This window comes from Lycorma delicatula, chromosome 8 (genome assembly GCF_047948215.1).
Source record: "Lycorma delicatula isolate Av1 chromosome 8, ASM4794821v1, whole genome shotgun sequence".
Lineage (NCBI taxonomy): Eukaryota > Metazoa > Arthropoda > Insecta > Hemiptera > Fulgoridae > Lycorma > Lycorma delicatula.
The window spans coordinates 13,744,914-13,761,542 of record NC_134462.1 but is presented as its reverse complement, the minus strand read 5'-3'; the positions used below and the strand labels follow the sequence as shown (position 1 = coordinate 13,761,542).

The following is a 16,629-nucleotide window of genomic DNA, read 5'->3' as shown; positions in this document are numbered from 1 at the left end:
TTAGCAATTTAAAATATAGATATAGCACATAGGTTTTATATTTATCAGTAGGTTTATATTAGGTTTTATATGTATCTATTTTTTTTATTTTTTAATTTATGAATATGATGGACAATTTATCCAAAAATAAGAAGTTGTATGAATAGTTAATCAATAAACTTTGTACATTATATTACAAGTTTTCATATAATTACATTTCAGATTAAAAAGGAAATAAAAAACGTAAAAAGAAAACTGTAATTTACCTTGCTAATTTACTAAATTTCCTGCCCCATGGAGGGCCACTTGCAAATGCAACTTCACCTACTTGTGCAAAGCTCATTGTGCTTACATTAGTACGATGATATAATTCATGGGCACATTTTACCTGTAAGTAAACATACATTAAAAACAGATTATCATAAAACTCTTGAGTAATTTCTATGAAAAATCCTTGATCACATGAAACTAACAAAAACATATTTAGTTGAATACAAAACTAGGGAAAAAAATAGTTAATTGCTATGCAGATATCATTATGACTTATGTAGCTCTTGTGTGCAAAATTTTATGAGAAAAACATTGATTCAATTTTTTTCAGTGTTTCACCTTTAAATGGTATTCAATAATATATTTGTAACAGTTACTGTTGTAAAACAAGTATTACTAAACCATTTAACATTTATTAAATAAGCTAGCAATAGTTAAATAATTACACTGGTTGACAAGATTTTTCATAACATCAATGAAAATGTTTATTGTTATCCATTCACATATATGTCTTATGATGTCCCATTTCCAAGTATCTGTTAACCTTCCTACATGTTAACTTGTTTTGAATTACCTGAAACGGTTTACAATTGGCTTTACTGAGTATTCCTACCACATTCTACAAGCCTTTAAAACCCCTGTTATGTTTCTTTATAGTTTAATTTTATGGATATTTGCAACACCCAAAATCCCATTTTTGACATGATCATTATACTTTTTCTTTTAATATAACTATTATATATGTAGTTATCAGGAAAGTAAAAATTCTGGTTGATATTATATCCACATAACAATAAATAAATGGCTAAGTATAAAGGATTTACATAAATGTGAATTTTGTAATATTTAATTGCATTTCACAGATCAATACTTTACCAATAAGATTGAAGGTAATTCATGGTAATAATTACCAACAAGAAAATTGAGATTGAAGGTTAATCAACCCTGTATCTATGATAGAATTCATAGCAATTGTGAGTATAATCCTTCTGCTACAAGTATAGCCTATATGACGCGTATAAATGTTGTGTATTACCAGTAATTATTAAAGATACTTTCTACCATTATTATAAAACTACATGAAATGCATGTATATCAGTTGCTATTACAAACAGTAGAAAAAAGTTAGCTCCAAGAATAAAAATGTTTATGTAAAATTTTTATCTCAATATCAGATAGTAAAATAAATTTTGGAAGTTCATCTTTCTGTAAAAAATGTTCAAACACTTCCCTACAGCAACCTGCTAGCTCATGATATCCAGGTAAACCTTTTTGTAACATCTAGATATTCTTATGTGGCTTTGTCAAAAAAAAAATTTCCCTTCAATACTATCAACAATTACTTTACACAGTTCCTACCAAATTTTCAGTTTTTGATATTATTTTTAACGAATTCTATTTTGTTTATTTATTTATTCAGCAAATACAGGCTGACAGTTACTGATGAATGATAAAATGAATTTTGTAGTACTTGAAAAATGCCATATTCAAACCTAAAATCTTTGGATAAAAGGCAGAAATGCTACTGCTCCACCACAGAGATCAGCTCAAAAAATAAGACTGTGGTATTGAGAGTTATATTTATTAATATGGCTATTTAATAAAAAAAGCGTCCCAAAAAATTTGGATTATGAAATTTGGCTCATAAAATTGCAGCACTTAAGTGGCACTAAAAATCGATCTCTAAAAGTTCTTGTATAATTTATAGCTTAAAAAGGAATAATTTGTTACTTTTAAGAAATTTATGGATTGAAAAATTATTAAAATTATGTTTAAATGGTAAATGGAACTTTCCAAACTGCTGAATGTAGATTTTTAACAAATCATTTTATCTTATTGACTTTTTTCACAGATAGAAAATGTTGGTCTTTCTGACAAATGATCAGTTACAGATATAAACTGATTTACTTATCCATACTCTGTTGGGAAATTTATAATTAAATAAATCACCTACCTATTAAAAACAAGGTTTATACACAATTATAATACTTGTACATTAGTAACATAATTATTCTTTCAGTTTCACTTAAAGACTGAATACTAGGTGAAAAATAAAGGTTTGATTAAAATAAAAAAAATATTTTGAAACAAATAAGATCTGATTGCATTAAAGAAAAAATATTTGTCTTGTTTTAATATTAAGTTTGTTTTTCTGTTGTTGCATTATATATATGATTTCCCATTTGTTTCCAGAAATACCTTAAAAATCTTTAAATACAAATATCCCAACACAAAAAAAAATATTTAAAAAATGCATGCAAATATATATATATAATTATATACATACAATTATATTCATACAAAAGTATTACAAACATACAAAAATAAATAACTAAACCAAATTCAACACAAAAGAAATTTAATTTATAAATTAGTATAACAATTACTTCTAGTAATTAATTGTAGTAATATCTAGTTGGGGAATCACTTTGTAAATTTATGAATAAAACTGTTTGGAAGAATTAATCATCAATAAAACTTAAAAAAAATTACTGCAGATTAAATTTTTACCCAGGTGTATTAACTTGGGATTTATATCCAAGTTAATGATATTTTTTATATCCACTTGGAATCACTTAAAATAATTAGAGATGTTTACCCTTATGTATTCCAAATTACAATTACTGTCTTTAGAAATCAATTTAAAATTGCTCAATCTTTCGACAAATTTTCTAGATGTGATAGTAACATTAAAGTTGTGCCTTAAAAAGTAACTAAAAAAAATCACAACTTTATTAGTTTCCTCTATTTAGAAAATAATGTATTGTTTTATGGTTCATGCTATCATTACCTTTCTTGAGATAAATTTTTATTTATCCAAACCCAAAATAAGAGAAATGAAAATTTGGTCCGATTAGCAAACTTTCCCTTATTAATGTAGTATATAACTAGCTATACAATAAAACAATATAGCCGGGAAAGAAAAATTATAAACTTGCTTACCAGTACATAAGAACAATGAGTACAAACAAGCGATACAACAATAGTAGCAACAATTCCAACAGACATTCCTGCATATTTAAATGCCATAGGCATAGCCAGTATACCAGTACCGAGAGCTGCCTTGAGTAAATGGGTTAATGTATCACAGTCCCTGAAAAGAAATTAATCATTCATATTTCATAATGTACAACTTTAACATGCATTATTTAATAAGTAATACTAATATGGAATGATATTTAAATTTCATTTAGGTTAAATTAACAACCTGGTTCTTTTGTCTTTTATATTTATACATAAATAAATAATGTAATACTATATAATGAAATAATGGTTTACAGAAAAAATAAGTATGTGTATTGCATTTAAAAATCAACTAAAACACAATATTAATTCTCTATATTGGCAACATTGACACTCATGACTTGAGCAACTGAGAGATGGTTAGTATGATGACAGAATGTAATAAAACAGCAGAGCAGTATTGTAAAGATTGGAATTCCACGTGTAACATGCCTTAAAAATTTATTTGATTCAGTCATTTCTTTTTGAGAAGTATAGGGGTGAAAAATAGAAAAAACTGATTCGTAACAATGAATGAAATAACTACCCAACTGAACCTGAATCAGACATCATAATGTCCATGAAGTTCTGGAGTTTAATAAAGCATCAACAAGTTAATGCCACACCAATTGACTTTAGAATTAAAAGAACATGTTTATGTACATGAGTAACTTTAATGATACTTTGAAGCAGGAAGTAAAGGCTTCTTAAGAGCTGTCATTAGAGATGAAGCTTCAATCCTTCACTAACAACCATAAACAAAAGAAAATGGGTGAGACATGGTGTTGTAGATCCTTTCCAAAATAAAAAAAATATCCTGCATACTAAAATTGGCAGGAAGGTCATGTTAGTTTCCTTTTGTAAGAAGAAAGAGTAATTTTGGGAACATTTATCTATCCAAAAGAAGATATTTGGGGACAATTTTGGGGACTCTGAGAACATTTGTCACCAGTGTAATGTGTGCACATCTCCTGAAGTAATCACCTATGCATCCTGCAATTAAGATCAAATGTAGATTTATGAGTAAAGGAGTTTTGTTATTATAAGACAGCGCTTAAATTGAATTTCTCCATTAACTGTTGCAAATATCAAAGCTTCCTTCTGAATGTTTTTTACAACCACTGTAGTACCAGATTTTGACTCCAGCAATTTTCACATCTCTCAACTGATCACACTAAGAGACAATGGAAGGCAAGTCTTTCAGATCCTACAAAGAAGTGAAGTAGATGATGTATGAATCGCTATGTCGACAAGAGGCTTTTTCCAAAAGACATTTACGGACTTCTGAAATATTGGAACACTCATACTGCACAACATGAAGGTAAAAAAAAGAAGGTGATTTTAAGTATCTCTTTTCCAATCAATAAATTACAAAATAAAAATATTTAAGTTTTTCACTTGACTTTCTCTCTTATAGATAAACTAACACTAAATGTTAACATACAGTTTGGCAGGCTGCCTTGCTGGCAGCTCATTTGATATGAAAACAAATGAACTGTAACATAAATTTCTCATTCAATAATTTTAGACATAAATAAAATAAAAATTTAATTATCAACATGAAATTAGTCTACGCAAATCTATATCTCATGCGATCTATAATAACAATTCATTACCAAAATTTATTTGGCAATCTGGGAATTTATTACTGTAATATTAATAAATTTTGTATTCATAATATTTAACACAAAAATAATTCTTGAGCAGATAATAAAACTTAACTTTATAAATTTAAAATGTAATAAACCTTTTTTATTAATCTGAATAAGTAACATTAAAATTAACTGAAATTCAACCCTATAAGTGACACTTTCATTCCATTCTAAATAAGGGCTGACTGTACAATGAACATCATTACTATCAGAGAAAGCAATTCTGACTATTGCTTCAGATGCTTTACAAGTGTCACAGCCATAAGAAGCACTAGGACAAATAGTGTGAACAAAAGATTAATGTATAGCTTTCTTTTATAAAACTAAATGTTATATGCACTGCTTTAACTAAGCAGAGAAAAATAAAAATTAAGAGATGAAATTTGATTGAAACAAAGGACTAATGGACAAAGCAGTAAGTGGATGATAAAATATCTTAAGATTCTAATAACCTATTGAAACTAAATATGGTAGTAGGAATAAGTAAAGATCATAACTAAATTAAATTAAATTCAAAGATGATCAGCAACTGTACATTTTTACAACTTACGTAGTAGCATTAGATAGAGTATGCCGTTCCTTGAACGGATCCCAGTAACCTTTACCATCTTGCTTTAAGTTGTCTGCTTCAACATCTTGTTTTTTTGCAGGTGATAATGTGACTTTGTATCTGAAAATTGAAAAAATAAACATGAACTAATCCACCTGAGGTAAAAAATTGTATAATATGATACACTATGTATGACAGAAATAAATTCATAGATTTTTTTTATCTACATGAATATAATCATATAGACATGGCCCAACATACATATTTCAGGATAGGCAGAGGGCATTCAAGGAATATCTTGATTATACTGAGGAAGATGGGATGATATCTTACATTCTCTTTATCCAATAAATATTTAAAAAAAACAAAGCCGCAATGGATATTTAATATTTTTAGATGAAAAAACAAGAATAGATTAAATAAATAACATATAATGTAAATTCCTTTTAGATCTTTAAAATGCTTGGTAGGATCAGCTTGTTGAACTAAGACTTGAAATAACACTTTAAAGTATGTGTTTAAAATTGAGTAGATGCACACTTTTATGTTTTCAAAATTAGAAAAAAGTAATTTCATTTTTCTTTCTGGTAAAATGGAAATGTAGATTATGATTTAATAAAATGATAGTTAATTATTGATGTTCTGTTTTGATTAAACTGTCATAAAAATACTATTGAAGTGTTTCACTTTGTACAGCCATTACTTAATAGCAACTGTGCATCTGTTTTACTGTTTTTTTTTTTTTGTATGAGTTTACCTAGAATGTGAAACAATATTTCTTGTTCTAGATTTGTTGTTTAACTACTTAAATATTTTACTATCAGGAGTTTATCAAATAAATTACTGAAAAACATATTAATATATTAACAAGAACTTTGTTTTTATTTTAAGAACTCTGTCATAAATTTTATTTTACTTTAATAATTGTGAATATCCACTTCAGCACTTACACACCAAGTAAAATCTACATTTCTAATTTAAAGTAGTACTCATTCTATATCCCATGAATCTTTCATGGAGAATAAAATCATAACCTGAGGAAGTACTAAGGCCTAATCAGACATCTATCATTTAAAGCTCAAAATTGTGAAATTTGTGGCAGATAGTAGCAGAAATCATTTTACCTGAACATTCATTGTGTAAATTATGTCTTACACAATACTTTGGTGCAGAAGTAGCTCTTCATTGGGTTTCTTTGGCCCACATGAATGGCATACATTGTGCTCTATCCTTATGACTTTTTTATAAGGCTGGACAAAGGAGAAGCCATCAAACCTCTAACTCATCAACAATAAGAAAAGTGCGATTAGCAGATTCTGACCACCACAACAGCCCAAAATTGTTGAAATAGTTTGCAGAAATTCCCACCCTGGTGTCCTTTATAGTACTATATTTTTGTATATAATACATTATTTACATAACCAATATCTGTTTGCAAGCTACATGAAAGGCAAACTTATAAAAATCATACTGAAAATTTTATAAAAAATTTCCAGTTGGTTCAAATTAAATAACTCATATTACAGTATGTGTTTTTATTTCAGTTTTTTAACATTGCTAACCCTATGGGCACATTACTGTAACAATAATGGTAGTATTTTTCATTATCTATAAAGCAAACTTGTTGTTTTATAATATAACAAATTCTCTTAGGATGATATAATTGATTTCATTTGCAACAAAATCAAACAGTACTGGTTTGCTTTGAAACACTTAATAAAATGCTAAACTTGTTAAATATTTATGTAAATTTCCATTAGAAGTGTAATAACTCTTTGAGTTCCCTCAAAAAGTCAGAAATAGTTTTCAAGATATAAAAGTGGGCAGGCAGATCATTGTTTGGGACCGTTAAGTATGAATCATGTTGACCAATATTAAGAAGATTAAAAAATTAACTTATTTTGTATTTATATTTATTAAAAAAAAAAACAATCTTTGTTAAAAATAACTGCCACTTATTCTTTTTAAAAAACGGCAACATTTCAGAACAGTTTTTGTGTAACTCAATACAATAATTTGGTTCATGAAAAAGGGCCTTATTATGCTTCTGTTGCTATTTTTAACAAATTATCGAACCATTAAAAAAATCTTTCCACAGATCTATTTAAAATATAATTAAAAGATTATCATTTAACAAGAAACATTATTACTACTTCAATTTTTAAATAATAGTAACGTAAAAACGTTACTATTATTGTAATAGTAATATTTGTAATAGTAAATGCAGATTTTTCTGCATCCTGTCCAACATATACATTAATATTTGCTCTAATAATTTTCATTAATATCCTCTGAATTGCGAATTATTTTGTAATTGTTTTTTGTATCAAAAGTATCTTCTTCAATTTACCTTAACATTATTTCATTTGTTTATAGATAAAATAATTAATATGGATTAAAATGACATCCATTGTTTAGTCTATAATTAAACTGTATAAGTTGTGATGCTATTCTGATCAAGGTTTTGTTATGATCCATCCACACAACATCAATGAAAATTTAAATAATTATAATATTGCTGACAGCATGAAGAAATATGACAATGATTCATGTGGTAGCATATAAAATGTTATTTTTTCATTTATTTGTGTAAATAAACAATCTTTTCACTGTTACTAAAAAATGTTTAGAAATATTCTGTGTCTTGAATGACTACGCTACTTACAGATATGACTACTGTTTTGTGCCAAGTAGCCTAAAATGTTTGGTTATATGCCTTACATACAAGTAATCATACAGACAGTAAATATATCAGGGTCCAAACAAAGTATGATAATTTTACAAATAAAACCCTACTGAAGTTGAAAATACAAAACAAAAAGATAACATCAAAAAGCCTGTTCGTTCATAGGTTATATTATATCACATATTCATAGTATGAATTTCAATGTAAGAAAAAAAGATTATATTACCAAAATTTGACAATAGCTATTGATCGTCTGAATTTTCTTGTTTTATACATCTTGTTTATAAAAACAATTTAATACAGGCTAAGTAATTAACGAAGGCAATAACAATTATACATTTTTAATTATGTAAGGTCATTAAAAGAATGTCACTATCCATTATAGAAATTAATATTAGTTCTATTGTATTAAATGCAAAAGTTTTACAAAAGATAATTAATAAAATCATTAGACAGGGTAGGCGATCAGCTCATAACAGAATTTATTGATGCTGTTTGCGGTATGGGAGGATCCATACTTTAAATTAAAAATGACAGCTTCCAACTTGGCCTTATTTTCCGATAAACATATTTAAAAAATTTTGTGTGGTTCAAACAGATTATTGTGCACCTACAACCACAGCAGCGGTAACAGGTAAATGGTGAGCATTCCAGTCTCAAAAGATATTCAAAAACTATGACTATACATTTAAGTAAATTATAATAAACTCAAATTGTATTCTTTAATCAGCATGATGAAATGTGATACAAATTTATGAAGATACTATTATTCTAAATACATGGGAGAAATACACTTTAAAACTGATAATTTTTTCAGAACTTTCATCAGTTGATGTTACCAATGTTATGTATTAATATGTATTACAACAATTTTTTTTTGTTATTCATGCTGATCAATGTTTTACCAAGGGACAGCACAACACTTTGTCCCAAACTCTCGATTCGTCCAAGTAAATGTGGAGTAATTAATCCTTTTTGTTATTCATAAGTTGGCATTATCTATAAAATGTATATAATTATGTAAAAACATATTATTTTCTTGTTTATGGTTTTGAAAGCTACACAGTAAATCTATATAAACCATTTTATGTAAATGTTACTTGATGAATGTACATGTTATGAGTTTTTATTACTTGATCTGTTTTTAGTCTTGTTTGGAATTTTATACTTCATATTCTGGTTGTATAGGTATTGAAATATGTGGCAGATATTTTACTGGATTAAGACACATTCATTGTAATCGTCTGCTAACATAGGCATAAGTATTAGGTTTTAAAATACATGTTAAAAAGCTTCATTATTATGTTGTGTTGTTATTATTAAACTGAATCATTTTTGATGAGTTTATTCATAGAGCGTTAACATATCACTTGGAGATTGTAACTTACTTTCTTGAAAATAATTTGATAACTGGAATTTCAAATTACTAATAATATAATTATACTTACAATATTTATAGGTTAAATGAATCAATACAGTATTGATTCAGTAAATGCAAACAGAATGATTAAAGCTTTCTAATAATGCGATTTTTTTTCTCCAGCAACTTTAACTGTGAATAATTACAGGCAACCTTAACGTTTCTTTTTTTGATAAGAAACGAATTTTGCAGTGTATGAAAAATTGACAAGACTGATTGATATTAGAACCCAGAACCTTCAAGTTATAATTAATTAATTGACAATTTATATAATTAATTGTACTTGGCATCTGTTCATACAATTGAGAAACACTTAAGTATGTAATCCAACGCTGCAGTAAATAAATGATTGATCTATCTTGTTTTTCTCATTTAATATGTTGTATTATAAAAGTTAGAATATTTTAATTTATGAAATCTGCCCCTCCTCTATGAATCATGAGACCTTGCCGTTGGTGAGGGGGCTTGAGTGCTCAGGGATACAGAATAGCTGGACCGAAGGTGCAACCATATCGGAGAGGTATCTGTTGAGAGCCAGACTAAGGAATGATTCCTGAAAGAGGGCAGCAGCTCTTTCAGTAGTTGTTAGGGGCGTGAGTCAGGACGACTTAAACGGCCGTATCAACATCACTCAGTCCTCTGAGTACTGCGCAGCTGAAAGCAATGGAAAACTACAGCTGTTTTTTTTTCCAAGAAAATGTGGCTCTGCATTTTCAAAAGCAATAATGGAGGCGCCTTCCTTGGTAAAATATTCCGGAGGTAAAATAGTCCCCCGTTCGGATCTCCGGGTGGGGACTACTAAGGAAGGGGTCACCAGAAAAGTTAAAAATAACATTCTACGAGTCGGAGCGTGGAATGTTAGAAGCTTAAAAAAGGTTGGTAGGCTAGAGAATTTAAAAAGGGAAATGGATAGGGTAAACGTGGATATAGTAGGAATTAGTGAGGTTCGGTGGGAAGAGGAAGGCGACTTTTGGTCGGGTGACTTTAGAGTAATTAACTTAGCGTCAAATAATGGGCAGGCAGGAGTAGGTTTCGTGATGAACAAGAAAATAGGGAGGAGAGTGGAGTATTTCAAGACGCATAGCGATAGAGTCATTGTAATAAGGATAAATTCAAAACCTAAACCGACAACGATTGTTAACGTCTATATGCCTACAAGCGCCCATGATGATGATGAGGTAGAATGTGTATACGAAGAGATTGATGAAGCAATTAAACGCGTAAAAGGAGATGAAAATTTAATAATAGTTGGAGATTGGAATGCAAGCATTGGAAAAGGCAAGGAAGGAAATATAGTGGGTGAATACGGGCTGGGCAAAAGGAATGAAAGAGGGGACCGACTTATAGAGTTTTGCACGAAGTATAATTTAGTAATTGCCAACACCCAATTTAAAAATCATAATAGAAGAATATACACTTGGAAAAAGCCAGGCGATACTGCAAGGTATCAGATAGATTATATCATGGTTAAGCAAAGATTTAGAAATCAACTCGTGGACTGCAAAACTTATCCTGGAGCAGACATTGATAGCGACCATAATTTGGTGATAATGAAATGTAGATTGGGGTTTAAAAACCTGAAGAAAAGGTGTCAGATGAATCGGTGGAATTTAGAGAAGCTTGAGGAAGAGGAGGTAAAGAAGATTTTTGAGGAGGACATCGCTAGAGGTCTGAGTAAAAATGATAAGATAGAAAATGTAGAAGAAGAATGGGAGAATGTTAAAAAGGAAATTCTTAAATCAGCAGAAGCGAACTTAGGCGGAATAAAGAGAACTGGTAGAAAACCTTGGGTTTCAGACGATATATTGCAGCTGATGGATGAACGTAGAAAATATAAGAATGCTAGTGATGAAGAAAGTAAAAGGAACTATCGGCAATTAAGAAATGCTATAAACAGGAAGTGCAAACTGGCGAAAGAAGAGTGGATTAAAGCAAAGTGTTCAGAAGTGGAAAGAGAAATGAACATTGGTAAAATAGACGGAGCATACAGGAAAGTTAAGGAAAATTTTGGGGTACATAAATTAAAATCTAATAATGTGTTAAACAAAGATGGTACACCTATATATAATACGAAAGGTAAAGTCGATAGATGGGTGGAATATATTGAAGAGTTATACGGAGGAAATGAATTAGAAAATGGTTTTATAGAGGAAGAAGAGGAAGTTGAGGAGGATGAAATGGGAGAAACAATACTGAGATCTGAATTTAAGAGAGCATTAAAAGATTTAAATAGCAGAAAGGCTCCTGGAATAGACGGAATACCTGTAGAATTACTGTGCAGTGCAGGGGAGGAGGCGATTGATAGATTATACAAACTGGTGTGTAATATTTATGAAAAAGGGGAATTTCAGTCAGACTTCAAAAAAAGTGTTATAGTAATGATACCAAAGAAATCAGGGGCAGATAAATGTGAAGAATACAGAACAATTAGTTTAACTAGTCATGCATCAAAAATCTTAACTAGAATTCTATACAGAAGAATTGAGAGGAGAGTGGAGGAAGTGTTAGGAGAAGACCAATTTGGTTTCAGGAAAAGTATAGGGACAAGGGAAGCAATTTTAGGCCTCAGATTAATAGTAGAAGGAAGATTAAAGAAAAACAAACCAACATACTTGGCGTTTATAGACCTAGAAAAGGCATTCGATAACGTAGACTGGAATAAAATGTTCAGCATTTTAAAAAAATTAGGGTTCAAATACAGAGATAGAAGAACAATTGCTAACATGTACAGGAACCAAACAGCAACAGTAGCAATTGAAGAACATAAGAAAGAAGCCATAATAAGAAAGGGAGTCCGACAAGGATGTTCTCTATCTCCGTTACTTTTTAATCTTTACATGGAACTAGCAGTTAATGATGTTAAAGAACAATTTAGATTCGGAGTAACAGTACAAGGTGAAAAGATAAAGATGCTACGATTTGCTGATGATATAGTAATTCTAGCCGAGAATAAAAAGGATTTAGAAGAAACAATGAACGGCATAGATGAAGTCCTACGCAAGAACTATCGCATGAAAATAAACAAGAACAAAACAAAAGTAATGAAATGTAGTAGAAATAACAAAGATGGACCACTGAATGTGAAAATAGGAGGAGAAAAGATTATGGAGGTAGAAGAATTTTGTTTTTTGGGAAGTAGAATTACTAAAGATGGACGAAGCAGGAGCGATATAAAATGCCGAATAGCACAAGCTAAACGAGCCTTCAGTAAGAAATATAAGTTGTTTACATCAAAAATTAATTTAAATGTCAGGAAAAGATTTTTGAAAGTGTATGTTTGGAGTGTCGCTTTATATGGAAGTGAAACTTGGACAATCGGAGTATCTGAGAAGAAAAGGTTAGAAGCTTTTGAAATGTGGTGCTATAGGAGAATGTTAAAAATCAGATGGGTGGATAAAGTGACAAATGAGGAGGTATTGCGGCAAATAGATGAAGAAAGAAGCATTTGGAAAAATATAGTTAAAAGAAGAGACAGACTTATAGGCCACATACTAAGGCATCCTGGAATAGTCGCTTTAATTTTGGAAGGACAGGTAGAAGGGAAAAATTGTGTAGGCAGGCCACGTTTGGAATATGTAAAACAAATTGTTAGGGATGTAGGATGTAGCGGGTATACTGAAATGAAACGACTAGCACTAGATAGGGAATCTTGGAGAGCTGCATCAAACCAGTCAAATGACTGAAGACAAAAAAAAAAAAGAAATCTGCCATTAAAAATATAATGAATGATCTTCCACTCATTATTTTAGCTCTTTATTAGATTAGTACAACTAGGTTTAAAAAACATTTTCTAATAATACTTGTAAACTTTACATGAGAATACTCCAGTTATTATTAAATAATGAATAATATGAAGTATTTCCCATAAGTTTCTGTAATAAACCAAACGTACAGCGACATACTGACATGTCAAGTGAATCAAAAAGCAGATCTGTAACTCTGTAAAACACCTTCAATTTGTTTAATTTACTAGAGGTTGGACGGTCCAATCTAGGACACCAGTCCTATTATAAGAACTGGCTATAACAGGTTGTAATATTGAACATCAACATTATTCTCACCTTTAATCAACTTTAACTAGTGGCTTTTTTCATTCAGCACATCACAAGATTGGGATATAATGTAAAGCAAGAAATAAACATAACCCTTTCAGTTGTGAATTATATACTGCTCAGATGTAGAAGCAGTATAACTACACTGCTAACAGCCTAACTATACTTAGGCTATATAACTATGTAGCCTAATTAATTACCATACTACACTAACACTTTTTTTACATCTTAGAACACATAAAAATTAGAAAATCTTTGTTTCAAACTGTAGCAGACCATTTAACTTAAAAGTAAACAAATTAAAATTAACAAAGTAAACACTTAACAATTTAATTATAGTTATAAAGAAAAGATAAATAAGAAACATTTTTATAATGAATTATTATTTACTTCCTCATTCACTTTATCTCCTGAATCTGTATCTTAAAAAAACGTAACTTAAAAAGATTATGTACAGTCATATTTGAGAATAATATTTTATTTTTACCCTGTTCACCACACGCAATGATTGGCTACACTCGGGCATTGACTGTTAAAGAAAAACTCTGATTAGTGACTGTCTCTTGTATTTTACATGAATTTCAACCATACAAAAAAAAATTGATTTTGTCATCATCATCATCATCATATGGTGTTCTTCCTGGCAGTGGATAATCCCTTACGCCATCAATGTCCCAAGCCTTCTCCTTCAACCCCTTGTAGTAGTTTCCTGTCTTCATCCTTGTTCTTCTTTACTTCCTTTCTCCTTTTAATGGCCTTTTCAATGTAGTTGTTAAGATTTCACTTCCTCTAACCACAAATCCTAAATAGTTCTTTCTTTGTGAACTTCCTGGATAAGCACTCTTCCTTCTTTAATAATCCTGTTTATTACTTCCTCATTCATCACTTTCTTCATATAAAATCTCAGAAGTCTCGATTCAGATTTGCATCCTCAAACTTTTATCGTGCAGTAATTTCCTCTTCTTACTGAAGGCTTCCTTTGCTATCGGTATCCTTCCTTTTATTTCCATTGTGCTCTTTCAATCCTCTGTCACCACAGTCTTTATTTTTCATTCACTTATCCTTCCCAACAAAACGTTTTTGTTGTATACTTCCATTATTTTAGTTTTTCCTATACTACTTTCATAACATACTCTTCCATTCCTTCCTTCAGGGCTGTTAATAATATTTGAAGCGCATGACTGCCATCAGCAAGAATTATATATATTTTCAATCTCACCTTAGTTACTCCTTTTTCTCTTTCTTCTAATATGTTCCTTATTATATCTTTCATGTAAATGTTATAATAACACTTGTTAATAATATTATTAAATGTTACAGTAACATTGTCGGTGATTAAGACACTATCATTTTGTAAGTACAAGATGTACTTCTGCCAAAAACCAATGCATTACATAATTGCCTCAAATGTAATGTGACATGTAACAGTTATACATTAATAAATAGTTTATTAATGTTCAAATACTACACCTTACCATTAATTTTTGAATTTAAATAACAGTAGGAAATAAATTTAACCTATAAAATAAAAACCGAAATGTAATTAACACATCTTTTGTCTTTTTAAATTTTATCTCATCAAACGTTTTTCTTTCGATATACATCAACATTATGATAATTAGTAACATTAAAAATTATTAATTATGGTTACGATACTGATAAACAGACATATAAATAATAATAAAAGAACCCACCTACAAATTAATAAACAATCTATCATACTTTAATACATGTACTGTAAACTTGAAAGATAAAAGAATAATAACAAATAATGTTATAATTAAGATAGTATTAATTACATAATAATAATTAACTATTTTCATTTACTGTTAATACATTATCATAACGATCAATTAAAGCAATCTCAAACATAATAAAAAAAATGTTTCCCACTAATTAGCTAAAAAAATTATATAAGTTTTTAAATGAAAGCATATGTAATATGACTAAAGTACAATCACTGATTTTTAAATACGCCTTTTATATATCAGTACTGATATGAAAACTGCTTTTGATGTAAGTTTACAACATGCAAGCTAATAAAACAACATCAAAGAACATAAAATTTTATAGACATAATGTATTTAAAAAACTGTTCATGTTAATTGACGCACACATCAAAGCCATAACTCAAAATTTTTATATTATTAGTAATTTTCTATCAAAAAGATTTTACAATCAACATTAAAAAAATTTGAATCTTATTGGTTACACAATAACCACTTTTACAGAGTGATTTTTACAGAGTCCTGTTACCCAATTTTAAATGTAATTTAAGAAAGGGAAATTTAGGTGGAATAAAAAAATTTGTTTGTTACTTACAAAAGAGATTTAATAAAAAGCTGTTACTTACATAATTGTTAAAGAATATGCTCAAAATGCCCACCCCTTGCGGTTATACACGCACAGACTCTTTTCATCATATTAGCAGAAACCTTTTTAAGAGTTGCATTGGAAATATTCGTGATTAAGTCTGTAATATTGACTTAAGTTCATCAATAGTGTTTATGAAGGCCTCGGACTTAGTATAGCTCCACAAAAAGTAGTCAGGAGATGTGAGGTCTGGGGACCTTGGAGGCCATAAGCCCTTGCTTATTATTCGATCATCAAAGAACTCTTGCAGAAAATACATGGTTTCTCGAGACGTGTGGCATGTAGCGCCGTCTTGCTGAAACCAGCAATACCGTTCTTGAGGTTCCAGGAGGGACACAAATTGGCGCACAATATTCCTGTATACTTCACCATTTACTGTCTGTTTGAAGAATATGGGTCCGACTATACGATGACGAGATATTGCACACCACACACCAATCTTTTCAGGATGCAAAGATTTGTCTTATAAAGCGTTAGGATTTTCAATCGCCCAAATTCGACAGTTTTGACTGTTCACATAACCATCGAGATTGATTCAAGCTTCATCACTAAAGAACACTGTGTTTAAAAATTTGATTCCATTATCATTTACGAGTGACCTAAACCAACGGCAATATTGCAATCGCTTGTTTAAATCTGGAGGC

General features: G+C 29.7%; 1 protein-coding gene across 2 annotated transcripts in view; it reads right to left on the bottom strand.

The window, feature by feature from the left end:
• path (solute carrier family 36 member pathetic) overlaps positions 1–16,629 on the bottom strand; it is a 337,200-nt gene that overhangs the window by 20,643 nt on the left and 299,928 nt on the right. For both annotated transcript variants that reach the window (XM_075373145.1, XM_075373144.1), the window contains 3 exons: positions 5,455–5,574; positions 3,193–3,343; positions 246–367 (listed from right to left, as the gene is read on the bottom strand). In XM_075373145.1, the coding sequence (XP_075229260.1) occupies positions 246–367; positions 3,193–3,343; positions 5,455–5,574 (393 nt within the window). The remainder of the gene's footprint in view (positions 1–245; positions 368–3,192; positions 3,344–5,454; positions 5,575–16,629) is intronic.